The sequence below is a fragment of the Scardinius erythrophthalmus genome, assembly GCF_964197995.2.
Source record: "Scardinius erythrophthalmus genome assembly, chromosome: 13".
Lineage (NCBI taxonomy): Eukaryota > Metazoa > Chordata > Actinopteri > Cypriniformes > Leuciscidae > Scardinius > Scardinius erythrophthalmus.
The window spans coordinates 11,200,952-11,226,905 of record NC_138233.1 but is presented as its reverse complement, the minus strand read 5'-3'; the positions used below and the strand labels follow the sequence as shown (position 1 = coordinate 11,226,905).

At 36.4% G+C, this 25,954-nt stretch overlaps 2 protein-coding genes across 9 annotated transcripts in view; one reads left to right on the top strand and one right to left on the bottom strand.

Moving 5' to 3' along the window:
- Positions 1 to 18,006, bottom strand: part of rapgef2b (Rap guanine nucleotide exchange factor 2b) — a 112,505-nt gene extending 94,499 nt beyond the window's left edge. For all 8 annotated transcript variants that reach the window (XM_081382753.1, XM_081382757.1, XM_081382759.1 and 5 more), the window contains exon 1: positions 17,412 to 18,006. In XM_081382753.1, the coding sequence (XP_081238879.1) occupies positions 17,412 to 17,480 (69 nt within the window). In that variant the 5' untranslated portion in view covers positions 17,481 to 18,006. The remainder of the gene's footprint in view (positions 1 to 17,411) is intronic.
- Positions 18,007 to 19,677: 1,671 nt separating this feature from the next.
- On the top strand, positions 19,678 to 21,981 carry spmip2 (sperm microtubule inner protein 2). The gene is made up of 4 exons (XM_081381998.1): positions 19,678 to 19,958; positions 20,059 to 20,285; positions 21,336 to 21,449; positions 21,592 to 21,981. Exons 1-4 carry the CDS (start codon positions 19,892 to 19,894, stop codon positions 21,688 to 21,690), a joined length of 507 nt encoding a protein of 168 aa, XP_081238124.1. The 5' UTR covers positions 19,678 to 19,891; the 3' UTR covers positions 21,691 to 21,981.
- Positions 21,982 to 25,954: the final 3,973 nt, after the last annotated feature.

The window sequence follows — 25,954 nt, the reverse complement described above, 5'->3', positions numbered from 1 at the left end:
TGTTGAGAGAGTTGTTCCTCCCATTTCCAATTGTTCACCTAATTGGTCAACGCAACGCTCACTTTCCTGTTTACATAGTAATTGTTAGATACCACCCTGAAAGCTCGCAATGAAGGCGTCTGAAGAAATCATCATGCTATTTCGGGCTGCATCCTCAGGATGTTGACCCACAATTGAATTAAAAAAGGGAAACTGATGTCAGAGTTTCACTGGAGCTTTTTTTAACGACCTGTCTGGGTTATGGGAACAGTCAAGGTATAAAAACAATATTTATTGTCGTTCAATATGCTAATTAATAAATCACTCACTTTTAAAGGAGTTTACTCTCCTTTACTCTCTCATGTTCTTTCAATTGTGTATCACCATTCTCTTAAGTGTTACACTTAAGGAGAAATTTTGAAGGACATTCACACTATCTTTTCCAACTAGGGCTGGAAGATATATCGTTTTAGCATTGATATTGCGCTGTGCGCATCCAACATCAAGTAGTTGATACTGTGATCTGCACAGACCAGGCACCACAGTTCGAAACACATGCGATTCTCGGATCAATTGCAAACTTTAACCATCATTGAGTGAAAGTTTGCAACCAGTTTGGGTCCTGTCAGTTCAAACATTCAAGTGATTTTAACCCATTTGAGCTCACAAAGACGCAAAAGAGATTCTGAACTAGCATGCTGTTTTCTGTTGCGCACAGACAACACGCAAACACCAATTCCGTTCTCTTTCTCATCTATTTGTGCTTGAACAGACACACAGACACAAAATTAGATTAAAAAAATTATGTCACTTATGGTTTATATATACAGTGCAATGCATAAGTGAATACACCCATGCTAAAGTTGACTAAAAAGAGGAATCAAAAATCATCTTTTGGAAACTGAACTTAATGCCTTAATTTAAAAAATTAGGAAAAATCCAACCTTTAAGGACACCAATTTTCTTTGTGAATGAATAATGTATCGTAAATAAATAAATGTTCTTCCTTAAAATACAGGGTGCATAAGTTTGGACACCCCTATGTTAAATTCCCATAGAGGCAGGCAGATTTTTATTTTTAAGTATTTTTATTTTATTTTTTTTAGGATACTATGCATCCTGATAAAGTTCCCTTGGCCTTTGGAATTAAAATAGCCCCACATCATCACATAGCCTTCACCATACCTAGAGATTGGCATGGGGTACTTTCCATAAGATCATCTCTCAATGCAAATCAAACCAGCTATTAGGATAACTGAAATAAAACCATGCCAATCTCTAGGTATGGTGAAGGCTATGTGATGATGTGGGGCTATTTTAATTCCAAAGGTCAAGGGAACTTTATCAGGATGCATAGTATCCTAAAAAAAAAAAAAAAAAAAAAAATTCCTTAAAAATAAAAATCTGCCTGCCTCTATGGGAATTTAACATAGGGGTGTCCAAACTTATGCACCCTGTATTTTAAGGAAGAACATTTATTTATTTACGATACATTATTCATTCACAAAGAAAATTGGTGTCCTTAAAGTCCCCATGAAATCAAAATTGACCCTATTTACTTTGTTAGCGCATATTACTAGTCTTGTGGTGAACAATTAATCCGTGCAAGAAAATATAAAAAAAAAAAAAAATTTTACCATGGTAATCTTTAATCAAAATCTGAAAATGCCCCTCCCCTCTGCATTGGAGGACCTTCTCTGATGACGTAGGTTTGAGGAATTGGTTTGGGCAACGCTTAACCACTCCCCTCAAACCGTTAGTCTGTTATGAGCGAGAGATAGAGAGGAGGAGCGCTAGAGTAAAACCCTGCCCTCTGTTCAATATTCCGTTTCACTGGGAAATACGTCACAGCACTGGAGAAAAGTCGTTTGCAACTTCCGGTTCACGGGGACTTTAAAGGTTGGATTTTTCCAAATTTTTTAAATTAAGGCATTAAGTTCAATTTCCAAAATATGATTTTTTATTCCTCTTTTTAGTCAACTTTAGCATGGGTGTATTCACTTATGCATAGCACTGTATATATATATTTTTTTTTTTTTTATGGATTCAGAACTTTTAAATGGCTTCAGAAGACATGGTACTTCAAGCACAAGTACTAGAGTTTTACTGTGCTTTTTGTCATTTTCACAATGCATTTTGGATCTTGACCTCAGAAGCACTATATTTTCATTGTGTTGGAAAAAAACAGCTTCAACGTGCAGCTAAAATTCTCTTTTTGTAGCCCAACCATATGAAATACGCCTTGACTTCATCAATTATGTGTCTTGGTTTTGTGACCGAGTTATTCACTTAAATAACATTTAAATATTAATTTTAACAAATCCAATGGAGTAAGTAACTCCTCTACATGACAGAATAATTACAGTGATGCTGATTATTTGTGACAAGCGCTGGTTGATTTCCACAGGGGTCCACTGTACTGAGACCACACTGGTGACACAAAGCTGAAGGGGCCCACGTGAAGAGGGGTCCATCCTGATGAATGGCAGCCCTCATTCGCTCTTACTACAATCACATGCCGCTCTCATTAGCATAATGCTAAATGGACACTGGTGAGGCAGATTATAAAAGCTAACCATTAGACATCACTGGTAATTATGCTAATGAACAATACGTTCTACTCGAACACCCATGTATCAAGAAGCAGAGATGGTCTTCATGTGCAGAAAAGACAATCACAAGATAATCACAGATGTGTAATATAATAGCGCAAGATGATATTACGGAGCGCATGAATTAAACAAACAAATGAAGCTACTGCTTTTAACAATCATTGAGACTTTACTACTTAACCACATGCCATAAACACTTATATCAGGGATTTATCAGCTGCTACTGAAGGCTTTGCAGTATCATAAAAGTGTTTCTGAAATATTTGCGGTGGACCTTGTCACTGTATGGATAATTATGAGCCGCTATTGTAAAGAAAATCTGGGTTGCGTACACAGCAGAGGTCTGTGATCAGGCCAACAGGAGGGCTTTCCTGTTCACCTGTTCCTAACCTAGTTCAAAGCCTTCTACTGATCAAATACAAACAGGCCAGTGAAGACAGGCTTAGGCTAATTGGTTTTATTAGACATTGGGGATTAGGACCAAAATAGTCACACAATTGTGCTTAGTGTGACAGGGCAAAGCTTACCAAACAAGATCTGAGACCACACATTTTTCGTCACTAGAAAAGTCTTTTGTACAGTACAAGCTCAATTCTTTTTAATGATATTTTGTTAACATAACGGCAAAGGATGAAGATGTTAGGCAACTGCTTCCCATTAGTGAAGGTTAAAGGTGAATACTGTACTGTTCACTGAGATTCACGTCACTAGTTCCATCTCAAACACTGTTTGAAACTCATCTGTAACAGATTCTGCCATCAGTGTCCATGAGGCAGACAAAAGTACACATTACCTCAGCTCACAGAAATGGAGAGCAGGAAGCCTCTCTAAACCTGGTAAACTGAGGTGAGGCGTCATTTCACCAATCTAAGAGATGCATCTGGAAAGAGCAGCCTGTCTAATCTGGATACAAGCAGAATGGCAGGGGGTATATCCACCCGTAGGTTCAGCCCAGGTTAATGCTCTCCTGGGGGAAAACAAAGCTCTTCCATCCTTGTGCAAGCGAAGGAGAGCAGAACAAAAGTCAAACTGTCAGAAATTCCAGTGAGAATTAGATTAGTCTGGATTAGTAAGCACCACTGGTGTGTTATTGTTAGTTCTTGGCACTTGTAAAGACACTGAAAACGTGACTAGCCACATTTTAGTCAAGCGAGAAAATAGAGATTAAGACGGTTACCCAACACATGCAATACAGATCAGTTCAGAAAAAGGAAGGGGAAAGAAAAAGCTCATTATAAGATTTATAATGTTCTAAATAGGCCAGTAAGGAACAAAATAGTCAAAAAAGACTTAATTAAATGCTATATAAACAAATTATTATAGTCTCTATTATACAATTTGTGTATGCTGTGCATTTTCAGGCTTATTAGAGAATAGCATCACTAGCTTAGCATTAGCAACATGCAAACTGCTAACTCTAGTTGTCGACTGGGATTTTTCAGTTGCCGATGTCTTAGAGAGCTGGGTAGACAATGGCCGATGTAAAGCTGATAACGGCGTAGCCTATATGATATCACACTATTTTAATTTAAATATAGTTAATATCACTTGCAATTTCGCAATAAAATATATATTTATTTTAGTTCATATTTCCTTTACGGGCGAACTGTCACAGAGAGTAGCCTACACGTTTTTATGCAGGCTATGCACACAAGATGCTAACAGCTGGATTTCTCTAAGTTAATGAGGTTTAAATTATAGCATTAAAATGTTTATCAGATATTCAAAGACTTGTTTAAAATGTGCATTTACTCAATGCCAAGACTGCTGACAGTATATGAAAATATTCAGAACATTTAAACAAAGACTGTAAAATAAAGGTGGCGTGTCTGCACAGGCGCTGGGTTCTCAGCGTTGTCAAAATAAAAGTCCCGCTCACGACACTTAATGGCCAAACAGAAAAACATATCAGTCGATGCAGAAAATTTCAAAATATCAGCTTATAATATTGGCCATGGCGATATATATGTAGACTATATGTATGACGAATGGAGACAACAAGGCAGCTCATTATGTTTTGCAATAGACAGTTTTTGTTTATTCATGAACATTTGGCTTTGCACTACTGACTTGCTTTTTCAAAACAATAAGGGCAAGAGTATGAGGCGTCAGTCTGGGCAGAGAGAGATGCTTTTTAGACCAGGGCATCACCTGGCCTAAATCCTCATTATTATAAAACCTGTGCTGAACCCTCATAAACATGGTCATGTGAAGGGGTCTATGGAGCCATAAAGAGCAGTAGGGAATATGACCTCATGACTAGAGCTTTCTATCTGGAGACATGCCATTGTTCATGATCGAGGGGGAATACAATACCAGTCTCATGTGTCTGAGCTGCTCCTTCACAGAGCCAAGTGTACTTGCCACAAACACAGACGTATTGTAGGAGAAAACATTTAAAGGCCATTCAAGTGTAATAATAAAATGTGTACTGATGGCTTTCACAAATAAAGTCTGCTTAGGCAACTTTATTAAGTATTAAGTATTAAAAGAAATAGAGACCATAAGGTTAAATATCACAAATCTGTCAAGAACAACTCCAGGTCATATTTTAGAGAACCGTTACACCCATATATACACTAGGGGTGTAATGGTTCTCGGTTAAAAAGGTTTAACTGTACCGTTCTCCACCCATAGTTCAGCACGCACTTGCAATGCGGTTAATCTCAAATCTGATGACGCATAGGTCTACGCATCTATAATATGGTTTGTAAAAAAAAATAAAACAGACAGAGTTAGGCTTATGTATGTTTTGCTGATGGATACGCATTCTGGCTTCCCCAAAACTTTGTTTAATGCAAGTGCCGTATACTCGAACATGACTAGTCATTTACACCGTCATCACCCAGGTGTTAATAGCACGAGCGCAGGTAAGACCTGAACAGCACACGTTGCTAACTGTGTTTAAACTAAACTCATTTAAGCATTGGCAATTTAAACATTCGAGAGCAAGAAGATCCGAAAGAGAACTTGTGCGGGCTGTGAGAATATTTGTGCGCACACACAAAGCGCATGTACAGCGGCAAAAACTGAGTTATCTTTCAAGTCTTGCGCTTATGTCGCTTATGTCAAGATGCCTGTCTTGGCGAGTATTCTACCAAACATAGTAGGTTCTTAAGAAGGTGAACGTAAACTGTCGAGAAAGAACACGTTCTGTATCAGTGCACTGGATCTATGCATTGTCTTAGAGTGACAGCAACCTAATATTCCTGCTGTCAGTATATGTTTTTAATATTAAACAAATAACAAAAGACAAGGAAATCACTCACTCCTCTTGAATGAATAGCTTTTGCAACTTTAATAATGATTGATCTTTATTTAAATTATTCAGTGAAGATTATATGCAATATTGTTTTACATTTGATTTCTTTATTCAATTTTGGTACCTGAAAACTACGATTAGATACCCAAATAACCGGAAAAGCAGTTTATTTTATTTGTATCTTTTCTCTATTGTACTTATTTGTGCTGTTGCTTTTAGTTTGCTTATTTGTTCTTATTTGCTTTATTGTTATTTGGCAGTAGTCCTTTTTTCTTTGAACATAGCACGTACCGAACCGTACCGAAACCGTGACAAAAATCCTGTGTAATCTGAACCATTACACCCCTAATATACACAATGGCCTACATACTGAATGAAGGAAGCTTTTGTAAACAATCCTTAACCCACTGCAGATAATCAGATAATTAATCAGCTAATGCGTTGGTTTCACAGACGCTAACATGGTAAGGTACAGGCGGGATTACTACAGTTAACGCTACCTTAAAATACTGACCTCAGACCAGTTTTGTAGTTTCTCCCCAATACTAGCATTTAGAGGAGCTAGTCCCAGATTAGTTGCGATCAGGACACTTCTAGCCAGAGCAGAGCAGCTATTTCAATAAATGGTGGCACTGTACCATCAGAGAACTTGAAGAAGTCTGTCTGCATGTTTTTCTTCTTTCCATCAGAAAGAATGTCTCTGGCTCCTCTGCTGCTGTGTGTCGGAGAGATGAATTCAGATGCGCTTACATTTCTGCAGCTTTGACATTTCTGTAATGCATCTGAAGGTTTGTCTGGGCTGGAAACAAGCAATGGAAAAACACAATGCACGACCACCACCGCGCCGAGCATTACGTACCTCAGAGAAGGACACCACATAAAGCAACAAGACACAAAAGTGACCTCAAAAACATTACAACCAGCTTACAATTAACTAAAAACCTTCTGTTAATGACCGTGTAACAAGCACTTGAGATGAGTTTAAAAAAATTAAGAGTTTTGAAAAACCCTTAACTCAAGTTTGAGCAATAGCAATAATCATACACGCCCTAACAAACACCCAAGTAAAGCACGATCTGCATGCTTTGTAAAAAGCTATATCATGCTTCAGACATCTCTGTGCATTTCGTCTGTAGCTTCTGAGCGGGAGGTTTCACTTATTGAGGAAGATCACAGAGAAAGATGGTAACAAATGGATCAGCGCAGAGAAACAGAGCTTCAGATCAAAGCGAGGATGAGGACGAGTCTCCTCTGACAAGCAGCCCAATGCGAGGATCAAAAGAAGCACCGGAAGCGACACGGGCCGCCAAATTCTGATGCCCAAGTAGCATATTTAAATCAGTCCCTTCACCCCAAGACACCCATTCATATTCAGTGATGACCCCATTTCACTCTTGTTTTGATGTGCTTGTATTAAGGGTGTTAGAAATAGGGTTGGAGAAACTTTTTTTTCACATATTTAAAAAGAATAATATCTGGAACAGAATCTTCATGATATGATGTTAACGGTTCTTAAACATCTGCATTCTACTGTTAACGTGTGTTTCCTGCACTGTTATTCCTATCCCACTTCTGAATTAACACCAAAGATTTAGTTTTGTTTAAGTTGTGAGCTTGCAATATGACTTGGATGTGATGAGAGAGGAAAAACATTGTCCTTGCTGATTGCACACAACAACAAACATACAGAATCACACACTTATAAAATGGTTATTTTAACGAATCAGTCAAATTGACTCACAAATCATTCTTTGAACACATAAGTTATCAGTTTGAATCTGTCCAGACACTCAATGCTATCAAGTCAGAGCTGTTCTTCAGCTAGAAATGAACCAAAACTGTTAATGGAATGGTATATAACATTGGCTAATTGTCAAATTGCTTTTGTTTCTCTCTCGTAAGTCTTTTTGGATAGAAACGTCTACTACATGCATAAATGTTAAATGTTGAGAAACTAGAATCATTAGAATCAGAATTGAAACATTTCTTTGATTCCCATCCCTACTTAAAATAATGTAACAGCACAAAAGTATCTATATTCCACAAGCGCTAATTGTCATGTTATAGGCTAAATCTATTTTTCTCTGCAAAATCCTTGAAGCATAAGCAGAAGTTACTCTTACCTTTGAATGGTAGAATTTTAGAAAGCTATTATCACTAGATTTATCCATAAGCAGAACACTTGTGCACAGCAGGTAAAATACACAGTAATGTGACCAACTGTAGCTTGTGATGAGCATCTTTTAAGTTTGTGAGTAAATTAAGCATGTGATGATCACTGGCGCATTCAAATATTGCATTCCACTTCATTGGATGAGCTTATTAGATTCTCCTACCAAAAGTAAAACGGATGAACAATCAAATGCTGTTGGTCCGGCAATAACTGGATTGGAATGTCCTAAAAAAACATTCAATTTGCCTTTCAAATCCTAGTCAAATCCCTTTTCGGTCATTAGGCATTCCTTAACTTTTGCTTTTAAATAAACAAATGAAACCTATGGCTGGCCAACTTTAACATTAATAAAGTACCATTTGACATGAAACCAAAAGGTCAAATGACCTCATACTGAAAATAGCCCAATAAGACCAATGCAATTCTATAGGCCTAATCATTTCGACAACCAGTGTTTGGTGTCCATTACAGGCTATGTATTAACAAAGAATAATATCTCACAAGTAAAAGACAGAGGAAAAGAAAGACGTGCCACATGTTCTGGAATTAGCGCGACAGTTGTCAGCATTTGTTTATGTTCTCCAGCCGGTCAGTCTATTCTTCCTGTGTAAACTGAGATGGGAGCTGTCATTGAAACCGCTCTTTGTTCACGCACGCTTGTGTATGTACAGTATGTGTCCAACCATTTCAGTCAAGGCAATGACTGCCATTCATAACGTGACTTCACTTGGCAGGAAGACTAAGAACAAGACAACTATGTAAAAAATCTGATTTTTTTTAAAACGAGTTCAGAGGCCATAAGAATAGCAGTTCCAACTGCAAGTAGTTTTAAGCATTAACAACAAAAACACGTTTAGACAGTAAGAATGGCCAGACAACTGTCTACAGATTTGGAATGGGTTGAATCATGTTTCTAACTAATTTTTATTTAAAAAAAAAAAAAAAAAAAACTAGCCTAACATTGTTATGATGTATGGGTGTGTTAAAACATGTCCAAGTCACATTTTATTCCAAAATAAAAAGAAAGATCTAACATATAATACAAAAAATTGTAAAACATCAGTACAGTATAAATAAGACATACTGTACTGATGTTTTTAATTTTTTTGTATTTTATGTTAGATCTTCCTTTTTATTTTGGAAAGAAATGTGACATGGACATGTTTTACCACACCCATAAACATTTTAGGTTTTTTTTAAGAAAAATTAGTTAAACATGATTCAACCCATTCCAAATCTGTACTTAGACGGCTGTCTGGCCATTCTTACTGTCTAAACATGTTTTTGATGTTAATGCTTATTATTAAGATTCACATTTCTGCAGTACAGTATACTGTAAAAATGACTAAAGGCCCGTTCACACACCAAGGACGATAACTATAAAAATAATGATGAAGACACAGTTCTAAAAATCGTTCTCATTATAAAAGAACAGCAGAGTTCACACCACAGCTACAACGATAATGGCACAGAGAAACGATATCAATATCGAAAGAATGATTTTATCCAGTTGATGAATCAGAATGCATCCTGCTGTAACAAATTTGAGCATTTAAAGCACCAGACAAGCACGTGCTTAGAATAAACAGAACGATATCGTCAGCTGGTGTGGACACTAATATAGTTATCTTTATTCTCAGTGTGAACACGCGTTTTTTTTAAATCAGCATAAAAGCAGTACAATAAACTACTATAATATGGAATTATGCATAAATAAAGTTTAAATAATACATCATAACTTTGGCATTACAGTATGAGAGTGTTTTTTTAAACAGGCATCATTTTCTTTCAATTCAAATATTAATTTCTTTTATATAGGTGAAATCCAACAGAAAATTTCTTGACAGATTTTGTGAGATTGATCCATGTGCCACGGCTCTTAAAAATTCAGATGACACCTGCAGCTCACTGACTGGCATATGTGTGTAAACAAAGCTTCATCAGTGAAGCATAAAAAAGGAAGGATTTTTTAAGACAAACAAGAAAAAGGCTTTCTTAAGATGTGTCAATCTCTGACACCCCTCTGATGCACTTCCTCTCACTGTGAAAGAAAGGAAGGAAGATGCTAGGAAGGAAACCATCAGTCCAGGATGACCAGGCTCATATCGTTGTGGGCATCAACAACAACAAAAAAAAGCCAAATATTGTCTTCTGACGCCAAAGAGATATATTTAGCTTGTTCAATTACCTAATACTCAAGATGCACCTCTTAGGAACCGTAAGAGATGTGCCCTCTTGCACTTTGATCTACCGACTCACAGAGGTCAAAGCACAAAGTACCATCAGCCTTTTTATGGTCTCTTTGACCCCTGCATACCCGTCTGCTGTCGAAAATAGTGTCCCAAAGCCAGTACAGGCCACACCCTTCACAATTTCCCCCATATCACCACTCCAACCGGGGATCATTGGTCCCATTAAGATCTACACCACCCATCAGCATGTTGATGCAAAGCGCTGAGGTTGTTGCTGTGAAGCCATAATGAGCTTCAAGCTCCATTAGAATAGCCTGCGTCATTCCCTAAAAAGAAGTCTTTACACATTAAGGGTGTCTTAAAGCCCATTTCATGGAACAGCCTTTTTTAGCCCACATGAACTGACCGAGATTACATCATGCATTTCACATGGACTTTGATTCTATATCCTATGCACTTGCAACGAGTGACCACCTCAGTTGTGAACTTGAGGTGTGATGCGTTCTGATTTTAGGGGTCAGTATTCCCCAACCCACACACGTGCTGATCACTCAGGCCGGAGTACTGCGATTGCTGAATAAAGGCCAACTCTGAGAGCGATCACTCAATGAGAGCAGACATGGAATATCACGTAATCTCTAGGAAGTGCAGCTGTACAGAATTGCATTTGCTAATGGAAACCATACTGACCCTCAAGTGCCTCTATTGTCTGTAATGCTTAAATCCAGGTACAAACAACTCGGTTCATGAACGTGATTTTTCCCCAGTGAACAAAATCAGTTCATTCACAATTACTTTATGTCTTGGGGCTCAATCTTAATGAATGAGCTTTTTTTTATTTCTACACGACAGGAACTATTATGAGATCATTGTGTGATTCATTGTATGTGAAGCAGGCCTGCTGGTTTGCTAATATTCACATACATTCATACATTGACCAAATTCTGTTGGGATTTTTTTTTTCAGCAAAACACACATAATCTGTACGAAAAGTTAAAAATAGGGGACTATATCAAATGATCCTGTCTGACAGCCTCTCACCTTAAGTGCCCGACACATCATTTAATTAGTATTGACTTGTGGTGTTAGTTTGTGAACGAATCTTCAAAGTGAACAAATCATTGTTGTTCTTTCCATGCACAAGACTCATTTTTCGTTTTGAAGCGTGTGACTGCTTTCTTGCTTTTAAAAACTGTAGCAAGAGCCTATAACATTCCAGTCTGGGCTGTGAAGGAGCATTTATTTGGATGGTCTCATTTGTGAATGGACTTAAAGGGATAGTTCACCCAAAAAAGAAAAGTATACCATAATTTACTCACCCTCAAGCCATCCTGGGTGTAAATGACTTTCATCTTTCAGCCAAACACAACCAGTGTTATATTAAAAAATATCCTGGCTCTTCAAAGCTTCATAATAGGAGTGAATGGTACCTTCTTTTTTGAAGCCCAAAACAGGGCATCCATCCATCATAAAAGTAATCCATACGGCTCCAATGGTTTAAAGTAACAACATGTAACTTTTCAACCTTCATAATATATTTCCAAGACCCTTGTGATAGTACATCGACTTACAATAGGTTGAATGAGACGTCTGCCAGAGCCTGACGGGGTCTGTATCGCTTTTACTGGCACTATGTAACTTCGGGGTGCGGGTAGTAACCAGAGCTCAAAAAGAACTACAAAATTCGACTGCTTTACGGCATACGTCACTTTGCCCACCACTTCCTCAAATGTGGCCAACCAGCGCGTTTGTTTTCGTACGTCTGTTTTCGTCATGGCTGAAGCAGCAGCGAAACGTAAGAAGTCCAAGGTTTTGTCGGAGTAGAGTCGGAAGAGGAAAAGGGAGAGTAATAAACTGAAAGTCAGGACGAGGATCAATATTGGTCGAGCGTTTGCTCGCTGGCGTTAGCTTATGGAGGAGGAGAGTTACCAGACCGATGCTGACTTGGCCGTCATGCTGTTGAACTAGTAAGTAACTGTAAATTGCTTGCATACTATCTTTAGTTTTTCTAATCTGTTGTCTGCCTGGCTACGTTACGGAAACTATCTGGTCCTCCATTTATCTTCATGAATCAGCTAGTAGATGAGCGAATTATCAATCTGGTAGCTAGTAAACTCTAACATGGTAGTTTTAGATGGTTAGGATGCTATCGCTATCATTCTCGTTCAGATTTGAGCATTGCAATCGACATGCAAATCGCAAATGTTTGAGTTAAAATGTTTAGTCTACTAAACATGTATAAATTATGAAAGGGGGAAGATTAATAATATTGTCATTGCCCATATGAAAAAAACCTGCATGCTTCATATACAGTAACCGTAAATCATTTTACGACAGCGGTAATGGACAATTCCGCTTCCAACCTGTAGGGCGACCGCAGAGGAAAAGTTCCATGTTGTTGCTTTAATAAAAGCCTTCTGAAGCGAAGCAATGCGTTTTTTTAAGAAAAACGTCCATATTTATAACTTTATTAACTATAATGACTGGCTTCCAGTTATGACTGTACACGAGTTGAGTTCCGGGTGAAGAGGGATCTCTGACACTTTGAGTGCGACAGTACCGATTCTTTTTTCCCGCAGTTTCTGCTACACATGACGAACAGACGAATGCGGAAGCACAGAGGATAGAAGAAAACAAACACCGGTTACAAATTACAAGTCTATAACAAGGATTTTTAAAGAGAAATGTCAGAAGAGCTTAAGTTTGTTGCACAGCCCTATTTGTTTAAACCGTGGTGCACAATACCAATAATGCACAAAAAGGCCTATCTGTTTCCATTAAAAATATAAAGAAATTAATAATACTATTTAGCCAGTGGGAAAGATTGAGAAAAACTTTCTCTGAAAGATATTTTATACGATTTTGATTTATTATTAAAAAAACAAGGCAAGGATAGGCAACCAAATTATTTTTAGCAATGTAATGTGACGGCACATATCACATATTTTCCAAATGTCTATGGGGCGCCGTTTGTAAAGTGGCTCACGCTGAAAATAACAGCAACATTTTGTCACATTGAGCTTCAAACAATGTTTAAAAAACTGGTATGAATTTTTGACGTCACTTTTTACCACATTTACAACAATATTTGTCAACTTAAATAGTATTTTAAATAGTTAAATCTAAATATTAAATGTTACACCTAAATGTTAAATCTAAATGCTAAATATAAATCCAAATGTTAAATCTAAATCTAAATCTAAATGCTAAATATAAATCTAAATCTAAATGTTAAATATAAATATTAAATCTAAATCTAAATGTTAAATCTAAATGTTAAATGTTAAATGTTAAATGTTAAATCTAAATCTAAATGTTAAATGTTAAATGTTAAATCTAAATCTAAATGTTAAATCTAAATGTTAAATCTAAATCTAAATCTAAATGTTGAATTTAAATCTAAATGTTAAATCTAAATCTAAATGTTGAATCTAAATGTTTCGGGTGAAACTAAATATTTAACTAATATGCAAATTCAAAATGCCGGTAACAGGAAGTGCCAAAATAGAAGCTCGAGGTGGTCAGTGTGTGTTTATAGCATGGTTTATAGTGTCAAATAACGAATAAAAAACATCTCATCCGAGGAAATGGACTCTTGGACATGGATTATCGTGATAATAACTACCTAAAATAATAAACACGTTTGGAGAAACTTTATTTGAAGAGTAGGCTAGTGTCACTTTTATGAAAAGTGCGGGACTTATGACCTGTAGCCATAATAGCCAGCTATGGCCACTAGGGGGCTCACTTTGACTGAATGTTATGTCATTACTCTCATCACGAAACTCTACAGTTTCTCCAAACGTGTTTATTATTTTAGGTAGTTATTATCGTTATATTATAGTTATTATTATGAGATGGTTTTTATTCGTTATTTGACACTATAAACCATGCTATAAACACACACTGACCACCTCAAGCTTTTATTTTGGCACTTCCGCTTACCGGCATTTTGAATTTGCATATTAGTTAAATATTTAGTTTCACCCGAAACATTTAGATTCAACATTTAGATTTAGATTTAGATTTAACATTTAGATTTAGATTTAACATTTAGATTTAACATTTAGATTTAGATTTAACATTTAGATTTAGATTTAATATTTAGATTTAACATTTAGATTTATATTTAACATTTAACATTTAGATTTAACATTTAGATTTAACATTTAGATTTAACATTTAATATTTAGATTTAACATTTAGATTTATATTTAGATTTAACATTTAGATTTAGATTTAGATTTAACATTTAGATTTAGCATTTAGATTTAATATTTAACATTTAGGTGGAACATTTAATATTTAGATTTAACTATTTAAAATATCTCTAAGTTGACAAATATTGTTGTAAATCAGGGTTCCTGCAGGTTTCAGTTAGTCAAATTTAAGACCTTTTTAAGACATTTTAAGACCATAAAGATTGAAATTTAAGACCTACACGACGCATTGCCAAAAAAATATTCAAATCAAAGAATTAATTTTATTTCAATGAATTCAGTAATTGAAAAAGCATTAACTTAATTTACAGATAAAGCAATCACATTAGTAACCTTCCAGACCCAGCAACGCGTGTCAGAGAAAAGAACAGAATCAGATATAATTTTTTATAGAAAATTGTACTTTGCATATTATAGGCCTACTGTAAAAAACAGATAATTAGTTGATTTTAGTTGATCATAGTTGATCATAACTAGAGATGAAATGGCTTTGACATTTCATTAAATTATTAAAGTGCCAAAAATTATCTACTGTTATCACAGAATCCTGTTCAAAAAGTATACTACACAATGAAATCAATTCACTGAGTTTTATGTCGAAAAACAGCAAATAACAAATAAAATTAGCATCAATACGCACTAACATAAACATTAAAATAATACGATTAAAAATGATTGCCAGATTTTAAAAGTTTCTTGCAACATGTTATATACTAACATGTACAAGTTCAATTAAAGTTTACAAAAAAGGTTTTTATAAAAAGATAAACCTCACATATTTCAGACTTTAATTTATCTTTCTTGACTTTATTTCTTATTTTTATAAAAAATGATTTACTGACATTTACAATACACTTTAGCTTATCTTTTATTATTAATAGTAAAATTCGGTCCGATTTTCCCTTGGCGTCTGTCATGCCCTGCGCTCTCCACAGTGACAAAAAAGTTTTAGTGGCTAATGGATTTCCACCACCGAAAAACGCTTGCTCTAGCTCTGCTACAAGATTTATTTACGGAGAAGAGAAAAACACCCGTAGTGTTTGGGTGCACCCGCATCCTTCATGTCTTTTTCATGTCGCTGCGCCTGGAAAAAGACGAGCGCGTTGCTTCAATTATAAGCGCGAAAAAGACGCAATATGTGAACTGCCTCTTGGCGAGCGACTTCGATACTTTTTTGCTACTTTGTAATAACTTTCTGCGGCCAGCGTTTCTGGAAATGAACGAGGGTAAAATCTTTTTTTAAGACCTGACTAAATGAAATTTAAGACCGCGGATGAAAATCTGCCTGTTTTTAAAACGTTTTAAGGCCTTAAATTTAAAGTTCAGAATTTAAGACTTTTTAAGACCCCGCGGGAACCCTGTAAATGTGGTAAAAAGTGACCGTCAAAAATTCATACCAGTTTTTTAAACATTGTTTGAAGCTAAATGTGACAAAATGTTGCTGTTATTTTCAGCGTGAGCCGCTTTACAAACGGCGCCCCATAAATGTCTTGTACCGTTAAACATGTTATCACGTGGATGAATATGCATATGCAAATGATATGCAGATGATGATATGCATAGTAAAACTAGGCGTTGTAAGCTCCATAATATGAATATTATGGGAAGGAAACGCATGTGCGCACAATCTTCCGCTGACTGGTATTTATAAAGGGAAATCAGCGGAGGTTCTGGCGTACGCACGGTTTTTTAAATCTGAATATTTTTGCGTACGACATTTTTGGCTTTCGGGCGCACGCACACTTCTAGTAAGGATCCTACGCACAGTTTTATAAATGAGACCCCAGATGTGCATGCTTTTTTAAAACTAAATGTCACATTCATTCACTTCAGCCCGAGAATCGTTTACTTAAATGATTCATTCAAACACCCATTCGTTCAGGAACAACACATGTCCACAGTCCACTGTAACAATGACCTCAAATGCACTTCAAAGATTGTTTTTTTTTTTTTTTTTTTTTTTTACTAAATAAATACAAAAACAAAATCAGTATAACAATTATTGTAACCTAAGATGAAACAGAGGGCAAAATCAAATTAAACAGATGTGCGGTAGAAGAATCATATGGTTTATTATGTCTGAAAAAGCACCCTCTGCCCAACTCGACGGTATTGGTTCTTTTTCGTTGTTTCTCCAAATCACTAAAGGCGATACAAGCACTTCTAAATTACTCAAACTGCAAATACACACTTTTACATACATCGACATGCATTTTTTCCGGTGGCCACGTAAAAGGGTGGAGACTAACGAGCCAAGCGAGCAAAATGTCATCACAACGCCTATTTTCAGAGCATAACAGGTCAATATTTTCACATAAAACCAATAACGAAACGTAATTCGGTCTCACATCACACAAAACCACTGCGTAATGTTAAACTGTTTCCGACGCAAAGCTGAGCTGACAAGGCTTGTGTAGAGGTGAAAGACGTAAAGTTTACAAACGTTTGCTTTATGTTTATGCAATGGACTTGCAGTGAACAGTGAAGACAAAATCCACGTGCCTGCATTATAAGAAGATTGGGGACAATTATATACAGGCCTATATGTTTTAACAATAAAATATTGTTTTGGCTGTACAATCTTTACAGCATCTAGAGGCCAAGACTCTAAAAGAAAGTAATTTAAGTAAAATATTTAAGTAAAATAGCTTAAAAGCTATTTTACTTAAAATGACTTTCTTCTAGAGAGCTGCTGTACAGCCAAAACAACCTATTATCACTGTAAAGCTGCTTTGAAACTATCTGTAATGTAAAACGCGCTATATAAAAGAAGATGACTTGACATGTCAATTCATCCCATTTCATTGCACTTTTTAGGCTATATAGCCTAAACTAACAACATTGTTGCATTGTCATCACTGTGAAAGAAAGAGTTCATGCACGTGATACTAGTAACTGCAGAAATGCAGCACACTGTAACATTTAACATCCACCAGTGCACATAATAAATGATTTAAAAGACTGTCTTCTGACCTGTTGCGTCCTGTCTGAAGGATTCACCATCACCGCCTGCCGAAAACTGTTATCCACGTAAGACGCCATGGTTTTCAAAACAATCGCGCGAAACAATTAGTAAGTCAAATACTCCAACGCAAATCTCACAAGTGGTTTTTAAACGGTACAATAACGTTTTTATATAGCAGCAGCTGCAGAGGAGAGCCTGTCCCCAGGCCACAACCTAAGCCAGGATCTTTCTTACTGTCCCTCGTCCCAATCCAACAAGACCAGACAGTCTGTTTTTCCTATTCCAGCCGCTGGAGCTTCGGCTGTGAGTTGACAGGAGATTTTCGTGTTAATGAAAGGTTTTTGCAGGGAAGCGATACGTCTATGCTTTACGCAGACGAGTGCATTTTCACCATTCCGTTTGTCCCCTGTTCGCTATTCCATCTTCTTCAGTTTTCCATCTTAAAACAACGTGCAATCCATGCGTTTGGTGATTGTCCATTTTAAGCCATTCGCAAAGCAGCGGAGGGTCAAAGGCAGCATTTATAAATAGTGTTTTAGTGTCTAAACGCGACGGAGGGTCTGCCGTCTGGGCTCGCTGTTGTAAGCCACCACCATGGTGACCGACCGCCTCAAGAGGGTTCATGGGCGAGTCCATTCAGCACAATAATGCGCCCACAGAACAATTCCAATGCGCACAACACACGGTGCTCTGTCGCCACCCACTGGCTGAAGGTAGAATTGCAAGCTTTTAATCGTACCCCACACATTTTCAGCCAAGTGTGGGGAATGATGATAATCCAAGTATGAAACGTATATTTCTTTTAACGTTTATTTCGTTTAATTTAACGCATCATTATTTTGAAAAGTTCGATTTTATAACGTGAATCTGTTTCTTCTAAAAAAATATACGACTGTGTTTTCCCTCTGGGAAAAATATGCCCACTTCATGTTTACATGTGACTATGATTGATAGAGTAATCTTCATAGTTAGAACTGCACCACATATCCTCCCAAGACCCAGAAAAAAAGTTAATTATATATATTTTTAATGTCATTACATTTTTTAGGAAACAAATGGAAAACACATTTTTGAACAAAAGATAAAGACACCAAGACTCATTTATTTATTATTATTATTTTAAATTTACCAATACATTTTTAGGTTTCAGGATTTTTGTATTTTTTTAAACAAACTTTGTATAAATATTATTCTGAATTATGTTATGAAAGATCTAATGAAATAAATGTATATGCCATTTTAATTTATGTAATGTGGGTAAAATGGCCATAAATGGATAGTCCCATTCAATACAGTGAATCTATATCTAATTTGCCGTACAGTGCCGTACTAATGTCCCGTACAGTGAACAAAGGTCTATTCACGACTCCCATGGAGGACATGGGAGTATAGGCCTAACTGTGCTATGACAGGTTTGACACAGATGGGCACCTTGGAATTCAACACCTCTGATCATGTGACTATGTCTACCAGCCTTGTAATATGATATCAAGACATTCTGCACTGTTGAAGACTCATATGAACAGCATAATAACAATAAACCAACAAATCCTTTAGACCCTTAACACATCAGATGCCACCAGTGGGATTGATGCTGGTTAGTTGCGGGTTTGGATGGAACAAAAGAACAGTCAGCACTGAGGAAAAATAGTGCCTTTCTGTTTCAGAAATAATTTCAGCAAACAAACCTCATAATGAGACTTTGTCAAGACACCTTCATGATGCTGGAAATCAGTTATCTGACACTAAAGTAAAGCCTTATTATTATATCAACAAAAGCAAACCGGTTTAAAGACATGTTTGAATATCAAAGATTTAATTGTAGCATACTATGAGAAAACAGTTTTCCTTAAACAAAGCGACTTGCATTGAAGGCATGCCTATATTGAAGGAACTGAACCCTTGAGCCATGACCTATTTTTTTTTTTTCAATGTTAATTATAATATAGCTTTCAAATGTGTTAATTTATTAATTCAATCAAGCATTAGTATGTTTGTTTCTTTGTCTGTAGGCTATTTTCATTGTCAAATTGATTTATTCATTTAAATAATCAATTTAGCCAATTCGTTTATTTTTGTTTGCAAATATTTAGGCCTATTTCATATTATCAATTTGTTTATTCTTTATGTCAAAAATACATATAGCCTTGGCTACAGCAAGTGTAAGTTACTGTGTATGCACTGTATCAATGCACAATCAGTGTGGGCTTATTTTAGCGTTGGATGTTTTTCTAATAAATAATCCATAAATTTAATCCATGACGACTAAACACAGGTTCCGTGGAGACCAAACGCTCCGTGTCAACAGCGCGCGCGCGAGTGAGTGAGTGAGCGAGTGAGAGAGTGAGTGAGTGAGTGAGTGAGTGAGTGAGTGAGTGACCTCCTGCAGGGCTTAGTTTACTGTCACTCAGATGCGCTTAGCCTACTGCTATCCCAAAGATCTGGCAACAGTTAAACAAAGTAGTAAAGAGTAAACAAAGTAAGGGGGATGAAGAGGGTACAGCAGGACACAACTTCTTCTCATGCAGGGTCTGGACAGAGAATACTGTTCACAGGTAAATAGGCCTATTTATGAATCTATTTTAGTATGACACTTTATTTAATCATTAGTAAGTTCACGAGTTTGAATCAAGTGTTCCTTTTGTTGTCATCAAGGACCAGACGGCATTGGAGATTTCCGTCCCAAATTGGACTATTTCCCCCGCAGCATTGGAATTGGCCCGCTATCTCCAGATGCCACGAGTGACCTCAACTACCTCTTCCGGCCTGCAGCGCACGCGACCCCGCCGTTACCGAAACACCGCTGCACCGGAGAAGTGGGCTGGGGTCTACAGTACTGCACTGCACTCAACAGGCGGACTACTGTCATCAACCACAATCAGGTTATTATATTATATTATATTATATTATATTATATTATATTATATTATATTATATTATATTATATATATATATATATATATATATTGACTTTCAACAGTAAACCTGAGAAACATTGGCATAAAAAGTGAGACAACTAGCCACATTTTCCCTTATTATTATTTCTAAACATTTAATGTAAAAATAAACACTATACCTTTCAAAAGTTTGGGGTCAGTAAGATTTTGATGTTGTTATTGTTTGAGGTATTAAATAATTAAACTGAATTAAATTAAAGCATTAACACTTTTATGTTGTTAAAGAAAAGTTATTTTAAACTGTAAAAGAATCCTGTTTTTTTTTAACAGGGATTCCAGATAAATACTAAGCAGCACAACTGTTTTCAGCATTGATAATAAGAAATGTTTCACATCAACATATTAGAATGATTTCTGACGGATCACGTGACACTGAAGACTGGATTCAGCTTTGCATCGCAGGAATAAATTGCATTTTAAAATATATGTTTTTAAAATTGTCATAATATTTCACAATATTGCTGTTTTTATACTTTTTTATCAGATAAATGCAGCCTTCATAAGCATAAGTGACTTCTTTAAAAAACACAAAAAAAATCTTACTCACCCCAAACATTTGAACACTAGTGTAAATAATTCTGAAAACTATAGTTGTCGTTAACTAACCTGCCTCAAAAATCAAACTTGCTGCGTATGAACATCATGCACCTCATTGTCTCTCAGGATCAGATTTGACCTTATATACATTTTCATGTATTTTTTAATATATTTGTTATAACAAATCTGCAAAGACTAGTTTTGATAGTATTGCCTTACTGTATGTGTGTAAATAAATAAAACACTTTTAATCAGCTGTGCAGGACAGTGCCATGGTGAGCTAAACACACACCAGTAACCACGTAGGGAAGGGTTAGATTACCTCCAGCTCCCCTTATTACTCTAGACGGTGATGGGTTTCACTGGCAGGAAATGGGCAGAGTGGATGAGAGGAAGCTTTTCTCCTCTTGTAATCAATAATTCAATGCTTGCACACAGGCACACTCAGCCCTGGTTTCGGACAAACAAACGACCTGCAGGAGGCTTGCTTGGAACCACAGCGCACATGATACTTACAGCAAGGATGACAGCGAACAGTTCCCGCTTAATGAAGTGAGATATATGAGATAATGATACACAATCTGCACCCTGTACAAACCCACTGCTTGGTTGCCCATTGTTATAATAAACTGAAATTCAGTGTCTGAATCTCAAAGTACTTTACTAAATCATTCTCTTATTGTTCTTCTTTCAGGTCTGCAGTAAAGACGGATACGGAGAAAGCACAACCAGACGCATTACTTTTTCTCTAGAAATTGACAAAAGTCGAATGGTTCTTGAAAGTGATCATTGAATAATTTATTTTGTCAACTCCACTGTAAAGTCACATTAAATGCATCTTTCTTTGCTGTACTGTTCATGTCTTGGTTCATTTCATGGTAAAGTAGCCTACATTTCTGTGATTTCACGAAGTGGAGATCATATTTTTCTTTTTCATATAGTCAAACATATAGATCAGATATCAGATATGGAGACATGTCATTTCTGTGATTGCTATTTTATATTGTATTATTTTGCGAGGGCTATAATACGTGAAATTTGTATTTGTGGGTACACGCTTAAAAATAAAAATTTGATGGTTTCATGAAGAACCCTTTTTGAATGTGCAAAAGGTTCTTTGTAATGGAAAAAGCTTCTTTAGATTGTTAGAATGTTCTTCACACGGTTTTTTTTTTTTTTTTTTTTTTAACTGTTCACTGAAAGGTTTTATTGGGGAACCATAAATGATTCTTCTATGGCATCACTGCAAAAATGCCCTTTTAGGACCTTTTTTAGTATGTAGTAAATTTAGTCTCAAATCAAATGAATGCAACCATTTGAAGAAAAAATGAATTCACTTTGCTGTTTACCTCATATCGGTGGTTCATATTGTCAGGAGCTTGTAACGTCTCAAAAATAAAAAGCTCAAATCCTCTTAACAAGGGTCGCCATAGATTCAGACAGTTGACAGAAGCAAGAAAGCAGTAGGCCTAATCCTGCAGTTAAACGGGTTTATGTGTGATCCCCTGTCTGTTTCAGTGGAAAGCCAATTCAGCCATTTCCAATATCTTGTATTGAGACAAACAGGCACAACCTTCTTCAGCTGCCATTCTCACTTTTTAATTTCATGTCGGCAATACTTTTTTAGATTGTGTGGTTTGAGCTAAAGTGGCCTTTGTTTCGCAAATGATTAGGTACAATCGTGTCATTGCCAGATGAGGCTTTTCTAAACTGAAAAAAAGGTAATCATCATTCCTTAAAAACATTAAATGAAGTCACAATAACATGACTGATAAATAATATTTTCCATTTTGAGTATATGATTGATTAATTATGTATATTTTAGACATGTTACAACCGTCCCTGACATGTGTTACAACCGTCCCAGTGTAATACTGTATTAAAATCAATTTTGCAACCTGCACATATTTCATAAAACCACTTAAATACATTGTTTCAGAAGTTGACAGATTGAAGTTTATAATATAACAAATTGGTTATTCCAGTATAAATGGTTTTTGATGTATTGCTAAAATGACAAAAAGTGTTACAACTGTCCATGGTCTACGGATGCCAAGACAACAGTTCACATTTTTATTTAGTTAAACTAATGATAAAGCATTTGTGCTTATTTATAAAACTATAAAATGCACCATACTGTGATGTTGCCAAAGTAAGACAGATGAAATATGGAAAGATAACTTTAAAAAGATTGACTCATTTGCCTGATTTTGAAAAAAATTTCATAAATTGCTGACTGTGAATATCTAGCTGTAAAACCCTATATAAAAAGTATATTAGAAACAAATAAACTTTCATCCTTCTTTGATGACATATTATAAAAGTAATTTTGATTAAAAAGTGAATATCAATGTTACAGTTGTATTAAAGGGGTGGTTGATTATGATTTCACTTTTCAAACTTTAGTTAGTGTGTAATGTTGCTGTTTGAGCAGAAACAGCATCTGCAAAGTTACGACGCTCAAAGTTCAAAGCAAAGGGAGATATTTTCTTTTACATAAATCCCTTTTTAAGGATTACAACAAATGGCTGGTAGGGACTACAAGACATTCCTCCCAGGTTAGTGACGTCACTTACCCTCAAATTTACATAAACCCGCCCCCGGGAACACGATTTATATGGATTACCAAGACAGAATGCTAATCAATGACTAGAAGATAAATACACATAAGCTACATAAATTCATCAACTAACCATTCAGAAATGTATTTTGTCACTTCTTCTTGAGGCTCTCCATCTTTGTTTGACTCCGGTTTGAACATAAAAGTCTAAAAGTTTTTGAAATTTTCAGTGCACGTCTGTGTGAGGTAAAAGGACACTCTGTGCAGGGAGCACCAGCTCATTTGCATTTAAAGGGACGGTGCGTTTTTGCTCACCCTCAAAAAGTGACAATGCTATAGGCCAGGGGTCGGCAAGTAACTTTGGCCGCGGGCCAATATTTTTTTTAGCCAGTAGATGGCGGGCCAGCTACACAGAGTAGGCCTATGGATACAAATTAAATACTCTTATATAGGCCTATAATTGCGGAATATGATGGGTCCGTCACCGTCCGTGGATCATTCATTCAATCGTTTTTTTTTTTTTTCAAATTAAAACCAAAAATAAAAAGATGAAAAACGACTTGTTTTTCCATTATTTATTTCCTAAACTGAAATGAAAAAAAAAAAAAATAAGGACGGGTTTTCTGATTTTCTGATTGTGCTCAGATCAAAAATAGAAAAAATGAATTACTGGATTAGACAAATTTAAATTTTGATTTTTAAGTTTTAATTTAACACCTTATGCATATATCAAGGAAACCATTTTAAACAGATCAAGTAGGCTACTATTGTGGTAACATATTACAGCCATTTTAATAAAGGTGTGAATAGCAATCATGCCTCATTCCGTACAGTCCGACTTTTGAACTTTATTCCTTTTTTATTATTATTATTTATTCGGGGACACACACATACACACCTAAGGTTTAAGGAGGTCTGCGTGGGACTGTTTTTTTTCGTCCCGCTCCCACAAGGTTCTATTCAGCAACCGCTTAAAATACACTCGGTGTTCACCCGCTTTATTTCCCGACCTGACGGGTCCACAAAATTTAGATCTCGTTTCCATAATCTCACATTCAAATGTCTCTAATGGAAAGAAGGAGATTGGAGTAGCCTATAATAATTATAAATGCTATACAAAAATTGTGTTCGTGTCAGTATAAATATTAGGCTATTTTAACATTGTACTGTCAGCAGAGAAAAAAAATGTCACAGAAAAAAAATATGAAATATAAATAACATGAATTAAATAGGACAAAGCCTATCACTCAAGTTTCTAAGCAACATAAACGAAAATCATATTGCCCTACTGACGAAATGAAGTAGGCTATTTTCTGTCGAACTATTTCAAACATCCTTGCAAAAAAAGAATGTTGTTGACTGACAATGGTTTCAGTACCAAACAGCTCCTCAGAGCTAGGTGTACAGGCGGTCAGAATTAAGTGCGGATACGCTGTCAAAAGATGTCGGGAGTTGGCTATTGTCAGTCAGACCGCACGCTCCGTCCAAAGTACACCAGAGTTCTGACCGCTACCGTCTTTTGACGCGCGAATGGACACAAAGTGGTCAAGCGTATAACTAGACGCGGCAGGCGCGAATTTGACGCGCTATTCACGTCCGTTGTGAACGCACAGTTATACTTTAAAACGTAATCCCGCGCCGCATTATTCCCTATGGGCGTTTCACACAGTATGCGGCGGTGAAATCGCCGCGCGACTACGGCTTTTCTCAAGTAGTGGAAGAGTTTTGTACAGCATTTAGGACTGCCAAAATAATCCGGCGGGCCAGAAAATATTGCTGACGGGCCAGTTTTGGCCCGCGGGCCGCCAGTTGCCGTTCCCTGCTATAGGCCTTTATCTCATTTCCTCGTTTCGGAACGTTCGAAATCGCCAGCAGTGTACTCTCACTTCCGGTGGTTACTTAGCTACACATTTAGATGAAAAGTAGGACAGTAAACTTAAATAAAATCGCGATATAGAGCAGTGTCTGTCATTAAACTGCATAAAGACTATTTAAATAGGAACCGTGCATGTTCTGCGTGTCTCTGTGAATGAATGGCACAGACGCGTTTCATTTACCACAAACACACACCGAGGCACGCATGACGCTCGCGATTTTATTCAGCCTTAAGTATTAACATTAATGCACTTCATCAACACAGCCGCTCTGAGAGTCACTTCAGCAGCATTTTAGCCTTATTTATTTGAGAGAAACTATCATCATAAAACACAGAGAGACTCAAAGGTCTACACGGCAACCCATCAAAATAAAAGTTTGGTTTAACCTTTGAAGAAATGTTTGCTTAAATCATTACATTTTAAACAATTGGTTATAACAATTTAATTAAGCCATTCAACAACAACAAAAAAAAAAATGAAACTTTTGGGAGCCGCGAGAGCGAAGTAGTTCAGTGATAATTAACATGCAGCCATGGTGATTGCAATTACCGGAAGACGCTGTACACTGCTTCGCGGCTACTTCCGGCGTTCTATATCTGTGGGGGTATTTTGAGCTAAAA

Coding starts and splice junctions, on each gene's coding strand:
- spmip2 (XM_081381998.1), top strand. CDS start 19,892: ATGAAGAGGGTACAGCAGGACACAACTTCTTCTCATGCAGGGTCTGGA. Junction 19,959..20,058: donor ACAGAGAATACTGTTCACAG/GTAAATAGGCCT, acceptor GTTGTCATCAAG/GACCAGACGGCATTGGAGAT. Junction 21,450..21,591: donor AACAGTTCCCGCTTAATGAA/GTGAGATATATG, acceptor TTCTTCTTTCAG/GTCTGCAGTAAAGACGGATA.